The 12,771-nt window shown below is 34.1% G+C and overlaps 1 protein-coding gene across 2 annotated transcripts in view; it reads right to left on the bottom strand.

Moving 5' to 3' along the window:
* MS3_00009473 (uncharacterized protein) overlaps nt 1–12,771 on the bottom strand; it is a gene marked incomplete at its 5' end in the record, with an annotated part of 55,263 nt that overhangs the window by 37,276 nt on the left and 5,216 nt on the right. For both annotated transcript variants that reach the window (XM_051217852.1, XM_012936811.3), the window contains 2 exons: nt 4,892–5,087; nt 11,244–11,700. In XM_051217852.1, the coding sequence (XP_051064280.1) occupies nt 4,892–5,087; nt 11,244–11,700 (653 nt within the window). The remainder of the gene's footprint in view (nt 1–4,891; nt 5,088–11,243; nt 11,701–12,771) is intronic.

Genomic DNA, 12,771 nt, shown 5'->3' with positions numbered 1-12,771 from the left:
ATTATTATTATTTATTAATTCTTGGCATCAAAATTAATCATAACAAATTAATGACAAAATAGTGTATTATTAGCAATAAAAATGAATCTAATAACAAATAATGATTTTATTTTTATTGTTTTTTTTTAGAAAATAAAACCCGTTTAATTTGTCCATTTCATATACACCATGATCTGTTTCTCATCATATGACTCTATATAAGGTTGACGTTTTTTTTTTTTTAAAAAAACAAAACACCTAGCCATTTTTTGCCAAGTGTAAATTTCTACACTTGGCTTCAGGCCATCATTTTAAATGTGAAGTTCGTCAATGATACCAAATCGATTGCTTAAACCAAAGAGTAGGCAAAATGTAGTTCAAATATGAAGTCAAGGGATGGGGGGGGAAGTCAAACACGTTTGAATCTTGGGATATTATTATTATTATACCAAAATTTATTTTTATTCAATCATAAGACAATATAAACATTTTTTTCACAGATAATTAATTGAAATGATTGTGGAATGGTAAGGCTTATTGGTCAAGAGTTCAGTGTTTAACCATCTTACATTCTAAATCCTGTACACCATGCATCAAAACCTACATTAATTTATTGAAGTCATTATAACTGGTCAATGTTAGATAAACATTGAAAATCTGGAAGCACTGGACAGTCGTTTCATTCAAGTGTGGGACTCTCCAACAGTATGAATCCACGAGTTCTCATACGGGAGTCGAACCCAGGAACTTCGGTATTCTACATGAGTGCTCAAAATCTTTATTCCCGCATGCAGGGTAACGGATGTGTATTACCGCTAATGACTCCTATACCAGGATGAATCGGTCGTCCAGTGAATCCAGGTTTTCAATGATCATCTAACATTGATCGGTTCATTATTTCGATAAAACTTAACAATACCTAGAACTCTATATTTACAATATATTAATTTAGATAACCACACATAGTATCAATACTAACCTAATGTATGGCTCTAAGTCGAGTATACGCATACACCTACTTGATAAACTGACTGGAATCGTTTAAAATAATTTATCAGGCTATCATAGATGTGCACATTGGCGACTAATCTCCATAAATGATTCCCAAAGTCTTAATGAAAAACTGCTACCAGTGAAGTTCGACCATGTCGAATGTGAGCCAGTTACTTACGAATTAAAATAATCTCATATCAATTAAAGGTCAATATCACATGTAAAAAAGATAAATATAAAAAGAAATAGATAGATGAAAATGACTGAGAGTATGTCATTACTTTTCAATGAAACTGGTATCATGAATGCTTTAAATAGTAGATTATCAAAGTATAACTAACTATGCTCGTTTCTAAGATGTACTAGAATGAGCTGTAGGTAAAATAATCCATGTTGAGTAGAAAAAAAGAATGTAAAAAACGTTCTACTGATATTGATGGCTTTAGTAGTCAATAACGAATATTTGCTATTCTATGGTTAGTTAAACAACCACTGAAAACGATTAAGAACTGGACAGATATTTCATCTTAGTGTGGGACTTTTGAGAAGAGATTACTGTAATTCAATCACTTCAGATATGAAGCAGTGACCCACCGTTGACATTAGAAGGTTGCGCAATATCCTCAACTGATTGAAGTTGAGAACTTAAGGTTTCAAGTTCTGACCCAGTACTCTAATTAAGTTTTACGCTAAAGACATATAGGTTCTGAATTCGATCCCTGTCCAGTCAATGGTCTGCTGAGGATTCATATACTCAGGCGAAAGAGCTGTTCCGTGCTTCCAAGTTTTGTGCTGTAAACTATAAAATATCTTGGATGACCTAATTTGAAAGGCCGATCTACAAATGTAGGTTAAGAGAGTGATGACTCAATGAACTTCAAGAGGATCTTGGATGACGTAGAATGATTTGCAAGATTGACATGGAATTCTGCAAACCATAAATGTCTCACAGTTAACTAAGTTAATTCTATGGATTGCGGCTAAAAGTTTAGACTAAATAGCTGCTGACAGCATACACAGGTAAGTGCCAATAGGATTGTAGTAAATTCAATTAGAGGACTGATTGTGTGGTGTTAGAAACCTTTCCGATGGATGCTAGTTAGTTTATGATACAGTAAAAGAGAATATTACATTATACAAACTGATTATAAATAATGAAGGCATCCGAATAAATAGTTAGTAATATTCGACTAAACAAATTAAGTATGGATGAAATGTTGATAAAAATAGTGTAATTTGTTTGTACCAATTATGAGCCAGCGAAATGATAGCTTGTCTATGAACGAGGTTCGATCAAAATAATGCATGTATCTTTTGCTAAAAACTCATTTATAGTGAATAATATTCACTTAGAACCATAATGTTTGTCCATGAGACCTAATGATAATAAAGTGGCTGAAGAAAAGCAAAGTAGGCAAAGTGGAGTTCTAAACCAGGAATTTTATTGATTAGAAGTCAAACGCCTTAGCTGTTAGAAGGCCGTAAACACTTCTCTTCATGTTATTCAACTGAGCACAAGTGTGCACGTATACATGCACACACACACACACACGCATACACATAACCCATTTATCAAACTTATCCACAGCAGCATGAACGAATGAGTCAGTATGTGCGTGCCAAATGAATTCTACCCTAGTAACTAACACACAATTAAGTTATATTAATTTGATCGCCAAAATAAATAACAACTTGAACATAAATCCGATTAAGCAAATATTGGTACCGATTGATTGATTACACACATTTTCAGGACTAGAAATATTCAATCCAAAAATACATAACATCTAATTGCTATCACTATTCTTGCACAATAGTGTGTGTATATGTGTGTGTAATGTTTATTTACATTGCTCCAATTTAAGAGGAACAATGTAAGACAGGATTCATATTACAACAACAACAGTGGACAAATGAATGAACATAAAAAGAGAGAGAAATAAATAAATGTGAACAATATCTGTTATTATGGTTAGATATAGAAACACTGCAGTTAGTGTCATTGGATTATGACTCAGAATTATAGTGCTTTTCATTTAGGTACACCCAGATATCATACTGTAACAATAATCGTGAAATTTGTATTTGCTCAAGTCTAGAAACATGAAGTAGTTGTAATAATTAAAATAACTTTATACATGTGCGGTTTGTCTGTATATATATGTGTGCGTAGTTAATGATGACAATCAATGGAAATGGTGAGAAGTATGCAGTCACCACCTCTAAACTATGTAAAGAGAGAGTGAATGAATACCTCGCTCTAGATTCTGAAATACAACAACTAAGAATGTTTCTCTATATGGACTTGGTTATTTGTGAGTTTGATGATAATGTTCTCGCATACAATAACAACTATTAGGGTTAATTCAACAGTACAACTCATTGAAAAAGGTAAATGAGATGAGTACAATATAACAGTAAATAAACAATGTAAATTGTGCATAAACATATAAAATAAACACAACTACTAAACCATGAGATAATTATGATGAGAAATGTAGTGCGAGTGAGTAACTATGTCGATCTCTAGATACACAATGCTTTATGAGTCATAAACATGTGGTAGTATTGTGAAAAACTAACGAAATAGTACTTCTAGTGTACCACACTGTTCAACATAGTTACGCGTTTCAGTCAAATCATGAACCGATCTAAGTTAGACTACCGTTAAAAACCTAAAAGCACTGGACGGCAGTTTCGTCCTAGTATGGTACTCCTCAGTGGTAGTGCGCATCCACAATCCCACACGGAGGAATCGAAACCAAGCTACAGAAGAAATGGTAGATTCAGAATCGAAAAATTTATCATTATGATTCTGGTTGGCGACTACTTTAACATCAGTCTCAAGTTATAGTAAGTATTTTTCAAAGATTCGTCTCAGCCAGTTAATAAGTGCTCTTATATTGACTGAGTTGGCAAGTATTTACTTAATTACTTAGTACTCATAAAATTTAACACACCTGGACGACAAAATATGTACGTAATACACAAATAGGAAGTTAATATTAAGAAAAGGAAGACGGAACGTAAGTACAACCAAAAAATAAGTGAACAAGAATAGTATATAATATGTAATACAGTTCAGTTGACAAAACAATCAAGAGAAACTTCCTTCAGTTAAATGAATTCCTCTCCTTTTCAGAAAGTGTTAAACGAAACTATACCACTATCATCATTGGCTTTTGTTTTAAGCCATGTATGATAGGATTTCAAGACAATGAGTTGCAATATCTATCTCTAGGACCTCAGTGGGACAGTTATAATGGGCCTATAGATGCCAGCTCAAGACGGCTTTCATCTTTAACACGAAGCCCTGTCCTATTTTCAGAGCTGGGAATCCAAACACTACAAAACTTGTGAAAAACATGTCTAAGCCATCAAAAACCAGTGTTTCAAAACAGTAACGCTAATTGAATTGTCGACACTGTGCTCGAACGTACATTGAGAAACTTTAGCAGTACAAACATAGTATTGCCACTGGATATCAGCAAAAATTCGGAAACACCTAGATTCATAAGTATACTATGACATCCCCAAAATGACATCAGGGAAAAAAGGACAATTTAAAGTAACATATTTTGAGCAGACAACGGAGCAAACTCGACTGGTTACAATCAATCAAATCCCATCTTGATAAAATAAGCTGTTACTTACTACTTGTGGAGAAATTCCATAATAACTCATTTTACTTCATTAAAGTTCTTTATACTGATAATTTTGTCTACAAAGACAAATTAAGGTGCTTGATGATCCAAACCACATTATCAGTGTCAAGAAAACTTGTTAATTTAAAAGAAAAATTTTGTCAGCGGCGTTGATACGATGTTGTAAACGCTCAACAGATTACTGTTGACGATTTGCAGTTGGAAAACAGTTTACATTTTAATTAGTAAAAAAAAGAGGGAAGGAGAACACTTACTGTCTTTGAAATGTCTGAAATGTTTCTTTTTCTTTCAGTTCTTCTATTGGATCATTTCCATGTGCACGTTCCTTATCATATACCATGTAAGTTTCACCACGATCACGTGTACACAACCATATACTTGATGCAATCACAACTATAAAAATAATTACACCGATAATCACAGCTGCAATCCATGCGAGACTAGCAGTTGCTAGAAAGAGAAGAACGAAAAAACCGGAAGATTGAAGACAAGATCAATTGAACACATTCAAATAATAAGTAGGAGTTAATAAAAGAAAAACCAATTAATTGGTCACTTAGTACTGACCAGTATTATGTTTGTCTAGTTCTTCTTGCTACTGATTGATCAAGGTTTACTGATTTAGTTGTAAAGTAATAGAAGTAACTTGACAGTGCATATACTGTGTTGAGATGCTAAGCTGTTGGATGATCCGGGTTCTGATTTCATGGGCAGTGTCAGTTCTCTCGAGATTCCATGTATGCTTTATTGGCAAATGCCAACTAGCATGAAATTAAGGTTTATAGGTTTTTCTACCAACTACTTTCAAGTACCGAATGGAAAGAAAAACCAAGCAAACAGAAAGGAATTATATATACATTTCATGTTACGAAAATATTAGTAGCAATTGACCAAATTATTACATTCTTATGTAATAGTATGTCACTAATAGACAGAAATTGTTTAAAATGAACACAATAGGAAAAAAACACAACTTTTCTAATAAACTATGAATTATGAAAATTGAGCAGTTTCATTAAAGTATAATATACTAAACGGACAAATGAAGTATTGGCAATATGTGATATCCCTGTTAAGCGTTACTATCTATCTTGTTAACGTAGGCTAAATGAAGTTCATTCAATTATATCTGCCAATATATGGTACACGAAGAAAGCATGCATCCTTAGAATGATGAAAACTATAAAATTGTTAGACAATGTGACTCAATGTCAAGTGTATAAGCAGAGATTGCATTCATTTTCACTTTTCTAAATATTTTTTAACATGCTATTTGCATTTTTATCAATCACTGTCTCACTTCTTTAAATCATACTACATTTTTTACTACATACTTCCAAAGTGTAGCGATCTGAATCGATAAAATACGTGTTAATGTATACCGACCCATTGGTCTGGTTGGCTAAGTACTCTCCAAGAGACCATGGTTCTGGTTTGAATTTCTCAGGGAGTAGTGACTTCATATTGCTGAGGAGTCTCATACTAGGACAATACAACTGTTCAGTGACACTATAACTGAGATCAATCCATGAAATAATTGTTTGATCAAGTTACTTTTCTATATATCATCAGTACATACTAACAGTGATCAAATACAAATGATTTTATCGAAAGATGTAACAGTTCAATGGCTAATGTAAACTGCCAAAAAAGATGAAGGAAGTGTAGAAGTTTAACTTTGGTATGTTAGCGCTACCTATTCTTACGACATTTGAAGGACAGAAAATTCATAAATTGGGATTTCATACATTAGAATAGTGAATCTGAGTGGTATATTATAAAGATTGAGATGCTGGAGTCGTAGCTCACAGCGTAGTAGTCACACAACAAGCTTGGAGACTTTCGAGTAACAAATGTCATGAGTGTCATATGTTCTCACGTTGGATTTAGATATTAAATGGAACAGTGGTATCCAAAAAATTCTGGAAGCACTGAAAAATTCCACAGATGCACTGAGCTCTAATGTTAACAGGCCCGATTCAACATATCAGTGAGAAAAATGACATCATGCATAAAACAGACTGACCTACAAAAGCTGTGTAACTGATAATAGTTACTCGAGTTCAATCAGCATTACGTAATCAGGCTAGGTCAAATTGAATGAGTCATAAACAGCTCATATTTAACACTAAACTTAGTGTTACCTACTCATTAAAAATCTTGTTCATATATATAAACTGCAAACCTATATGACATATTTCAACTGTTTTGGAATTTCTGTAAACTGTACCTTTAAAAAACAATTCATCATTTAGTAATGCCAATAAATAAACATTAACGTCGAACTATAGTCCTATTTATAATAAGAGTAGGATGGAAGTACCTCAAAATGACTTGATGAAGACAAGATGAAATCACATAAGTTGTCTGATAAACTAGAAAAAAAATTTTTGGAAACACATGACAATGAACTCAGTGATTGTTGATGATTTTAGGTAGTACAATTGGAAAGTTGACTTTGTTGAAGCCAAAATGTTTAGTAACTGTCATCACTGAATAGCTTAATACAAACAATGGTAACTTGACGTGTTACTCCACTTAGTTATTTAATGTATTGTATGTGTGATGCATCAAACTCATGTATCTGGGTAGCTGTGTAAGTGCTGATGGTGATATCAATTCAAGTATAATGAGAGCCAGAGTAGCTTATGCCAATCTGTGCCATCTTTGGAGCCTACGTGACGTTAGTCTGGCTGTAAAAAGCTGAATCTACAACACGTCGGTGAGAGAAGTTTTACTCTATTCTTGTGAAACCTGGTCTCTCCGAGTTGAGGATGCTAGACAACTCTCTGTATTTGATCATCGCTGTCTTTGAAGGAATGCTGACACCCAGTGGCAACACTATTTAAGTAATGCAGAGGTTCTGTATCGTGTGTTCTTGCACAGCGACGATAATCCAATTGATGAAACTATGTTGAAAAACGGACTTCGCTGGCCTGGGTATGCATTGTGAAGTCTATATCGTACACTATTTGCTGACGCTGGGACTGGTTAGATAGGCGGAGAGGTAAATGTTTTATGATATGGAGCAGTGGTATGGACAAAAGTGGTGCAGGACTGGTGCCTCAGAACCCCCTGGTTAGGGTCCTGGAGATAGTGCGACTTCATCAGACATGGCTCAGAATAAAAGCCAGTTGCGGTCCTGCTGTAAATTTATTTTACAATCGCAGTATAAGTGAGAGGGACTTCTAAAACTGGAAGATCCCATTCTGATCGTATTCTTAACTGAACTGCTTTTTCCATTATTTTTTACTCATAAACTAATTTTCATTCATTTTTCTTCTTTTTTTATTATATTCACCCTCCCTTCTCTATTTCTTCACAATCTCATTTTTGTGTGGAGCATATATATTTCGGTGTCCGTTCGTATCAACTTTTATGTTTAAATAAATAAATAATGGGCACCAAACACCGATCAATAATGTCACTATAATGGAGTCCCATTCTACTGCACAGATTTCATCTCAAACTGTAAAAGATTGTTCTATGCACGCTAACGCTGTTGACAAATTTAGATAAAAGGAGAATGAAATGTTTTGCAGGGTAAAATCGGTTCGTCATATTTAGAAGCTTCTTTTCAGATGTAAATGGGATTGAATGTGGAAGCGAATACGTAGAGTGAACTGAAAAGAGGGTATGTACAAGGTTTTTTGGACATATCCCTCGAAGTTCGTTTTTGAAAGGAAATAAATTGTTCGTAAGTGCGAAAACACTTAATAGATAATGGATATAATGTGAATATCATAAGAGTACAGAAAAAAAGTAACGGACGCCAATTTTATACCGCTTTTCAAAGCTCGTTGTTATCAAACTCTTTCGACATAACCTTTGTACACAGAAAAAGTGGTAAACCTTCCATTACTATAGCAAATAATCACATTGACACGTTTGTTTATTATCAGTATTGGGTTGTGAAGACAGCTTAGTTTCATAGAAATCATGAACCCATCAATGTTTACTACATAATCTCACTATTTTATCTTGAATTTTCAAACATCCCATTCATGACGTCACACCCTTCTTCACATTAGCTTAATTATCACCATGTACGTACTATCAGTATTGGAAATCGTAAAACTTTCAGTTTGTGTAACAATAACCGATCTTAGTTATACCCCCAATATTGATAATAATTGTTTTCACCAATGACAAAATTCAAGGTACAACTCCTGGAGTTCTAGTGTGAAGTCGCAACCAGTGGAGTCCAATCATGTCAAATATGAAACAGTTACCTACCGTAGAAAATGGATGAGGGGTATGCAATATCATGAATCTACTGAAGTTAGACACGTACAATATTAAATGCCAACTCAGTGATTTGAAGATTTAGCGTTGGCGGGCGAGACCTAAGGTCTTGTGTCTAATGGGTAGTGGAATCATAGATGCGCACTGCTGAGTGCCATACTACGACGAAACAGCTGTCCGGTTACTTACGCCTATTACTCCTCATCGAGAATAGGTTGCCGATTAGGGTTCTCCAACCAACTCTATCCTAGGCTCTTTCTTCCAGTTGTTTTTGATTTAAACTACAAAAATGTCAATACTAGTCAATCGTAAATACTATGTCTTATGGCGTCTTTCTGTTTCTTATATTATTTACTGTGTTGTTTCAAAAACACAACTTCACTCACTAAGCTATGGAAAACTTTGTTTATGATAATACCATTTATTTTAAATTTAGGTCTTTTGAAGCTGAATGGAAACCTTGGAATACAATGAACTTATTCTATTGTACAAATTTTATCACTCTCGCCTCATGAAAACTTTGTAAACACTAGCTTTAACACTGATCTAAATTGGATCCTGTTTTAGCCAGATTAATTCACCACGGTAAATTGATTTAATGAATAAGTGGCCTTTCTATTTCGATCAGCGTTGGTCTGATTGCATGAGCAAAAGTGCTTGATACATGGATACTTATGTCAATTATCAGTTTCTTTTATTGATTTTAAATTTTTTTTAGAGATGACTTTGGATACAAATACAACCAGACTAACATTAAATCTTGACTCTATGTTGAACATATAATTAAGCTCAAGATAAAATTTGGTTATACATATGAAGGAGATTTTCAACTATTGGAGATAAGCATAAAAGGTAGGATTTGATAATGATAGATTCTGTAATCTCATTTACAAATTAAAAACTAGATAGAGAGAATAGAGATTAGATCATCATTAAAGGATTATCATCTATAAATGACAGCATATGTAAAAGAAACATCCTAACCATCAATTAACAGACAGTCATTTCAAAAACTGTGATAATATATTCATATATATATGGTCAAATTGAGCTATTTACACTATTTTGATAAGATTATAAATAAATTATGTTTACGCTTAGTATATGGACTAAAGCTTGTCACCCTCCTTATATTTCCAATCTAGTTTTCCAGTAAAAAACTAATTAAATGGAAACACCATGAATTCTTAAAAATATCGAATGAAGCATGATTAAAGTCATCCACCAAAGCTCAATATGTAGGTAGGTTATGTAATTTGAATTGACAACTCAATTTGAAATGGTTTGAGTTATCCCGTTGTTGATACTTTTGACTGAAATGTGACCAATCTTCGTTGGAATATATTGGCATCCTGTGAGGATTACCTCGACACAGGTTGATATAGGCTAGATGGGATATGGCTAGCAGTGGAATCTAGGATGAGCGTTTTGCCCTATTCAGCTGGGTGTGTTTGTATCCCAGAATTGTCAATAAGGGGGTTGTGGATATTGCTGACTTTCACTGAAACAATGAACTGATATAAGTTAAGTAACCGATGAAAACTTGCAAACACTGGATGGTCATTTTGTCATAGTACGGGACTTCTTAGTGGGGCAGTGTGGATTCACGATCCCGAAGGCTGAAATCTGGGATTGTGCAGCAACGGCTTATCTATGAACCATTGAGATGGCATGCAAAAGTGTTAATGTCTAACTTCAATCAATAACTTGGTAATTTCTGCAAACTTATCAATTATCATATTCATATCGACATCTGAGTAATTTCCATTCTTATCTGCAATATAATTACTTAGAAGTAAAAGTATAAAGTTGTAGTGCAAATCATGGTTTTCATTCAGGAGTGGGTCCGAGATTATTTACTACTGTCAAGAACATCCTATTTGTCTCAAACTCAGTCACTGGATAAACGACCAATAGTAAGTTGATTAAGAGATAAAAAGGACAGTAGAATAAGAATAAATTCTTGAAGATGTTTTCATTTAACTGATCGAGAAAAGAATATAACGAAAGTAAAAAAGAATGAGAACTGTCTAGCTGACCACCAACAATCAGGTTACCGTGTTGTTAAGTTCTAATTCGACTAGTTTTTAAAATCAGAACACAGCTTGAACAAGAACTTACTTATACACCAAAACAAACCAAGTTGAATGAGTGAATCACAGTAAGAAAAACGTTAATATACTTATAATCTTACACAAGAAGATTCTAGAGTCTTCTCCAATCATCCACTAGTGCTGGTTGGCTAAGAATGACTGTCAATGTTTCGTATCACCGAAAAATGTAGATGTCAAATTATCATAAGCATACATGAAATCTCACCCCCCCAAAAAAAAACAAAATAATTTAACTCGAAAAACTTACCAGGTATCATATCAGGAGTAAATGTACGAACAGCGGTTAATCGTTTCGCTAGTTCAGTGTCTGTTTCCCATCGGGAATCATAGATTAAACGATTTATACCAGAAGATTGTGCAAATTGAGCTTGACGTGCAAATGACTGATGTGATACTAATCCATTTGGTATTTCAAATTCAGCTTCTTTACCAATAACCGATAAACGAATCCAACAGCTTAAAATAAGATCTTTCGGCGGCTGAGCTTCAGATCCGCCTATTTTTTGTGCAAGAAATTGTTTTAGTGTCGTCGTACTAGGTATCTGAACAGGTTCATCTTCAGTGTCCAAGTTCATTATCTCCTTCTCTATTGCTTCTTCTTCTTCCTCTATCCCAGATTCTTCTTTTGGTCGTTTGTTGTTATTTTCTTCATGTTTAATAATAAAAGGAATTGGTTTACCTACTGGCCATACTGTTAGGGTTGTCTGACATAAATAAACAACGAAATAGCATTTAATCACGACAAAATTAAGAGGATAGATTGTGTGGCATTTCATCAACATACAAACAAGAGAATGTTCAAGAAGCTATAGTGAATCGATCAGTGAGATTCAAAGTGACACATTGTTACTGTTAATTTGGTCAACTACCATACATCTCATTGCTAGTCAATATTTCCAATGACGCTTAGAGAAGACTTAAGTGTATGATTATTGATTTCAACGGTTTGGAGAAACAAGCTTTTTGTATTGCCTTCATTTAATAAACATAAGTCCTTGCATAAATGGACAACAAAATATGAATGTACCACACATGAAAAAGTTGACATTGAAAATAAATAAAGGACGGAACGGGAGCGAAATAAAAAAAAATAAGTGAAAATAACAGATGATAGGCAATACAGTTTAGCCAAAAACAGTTAAAAGTTTCTCTCTAGTATCCTAACCAAGGGGTCGTGGTGGACTGACAGATATCAGTCTCACACAGCTTTATTTCATACCACGACAAGTTAATAGATTATTGTGTGATAGTTCGAAACGCGATAGATTTATTGGATTGGAGTTGAATATATTGGATGGTTAAAATCCGGTGAAAGTGTTGCAAAAATATTGGACTTAAAATATGGAATATTAATCTTTCTTAATGCCTATATTATTTTACTTCATTCAATCTTTTTAATAGAAATTTTGTTTAATTATGACTGAATAGTAGAATAACCTAAATGTGACATAAGATCATGTTCTGAATTTTGTTATTTGTACAAACATATAAACACCAGTACAAAGGGGCACCAAAATATACATGCACCAAACAAACCACTAAACTTCTGTGTGGGCTGGGACACTGTCCAGGTGCCTAAACCGAAGCAGTTGGTTTTCCTATGGGGCCACTCCCTGAGCTTTTGACCAAGAGATCTAATCTACAAAATAGTGGAGGAACGTAAAGGGATGAAGTCCCATGGTAACCGGAGACCAATAATAGGTTTTATCGTATCCCTAGAACCCATGTGTACCATTAGTTTGGAATTAGAGTGGATCCTTGATACCAATCAACCC

The sequence above is a fragment of the Schistosoma haematobium genome, chromosome 7, assembly GCF_000699445.3.
Source record: "Schistosoma haematobium chromosome 7, whole genome shotgun sequence".
NCBI classification, from domain to species: Eukaryota; Metazoa; Platyhelminthes; class Trematoda; order Strigeidida; family Schistosomatidae; genus Schistosoma; species Schistosoma haematobium.
The sequence above is the reverse complement of the archived record's forward strand: the minus strand, read 5'-3'. Positions and strand labels throughout refer to the sequence as shown.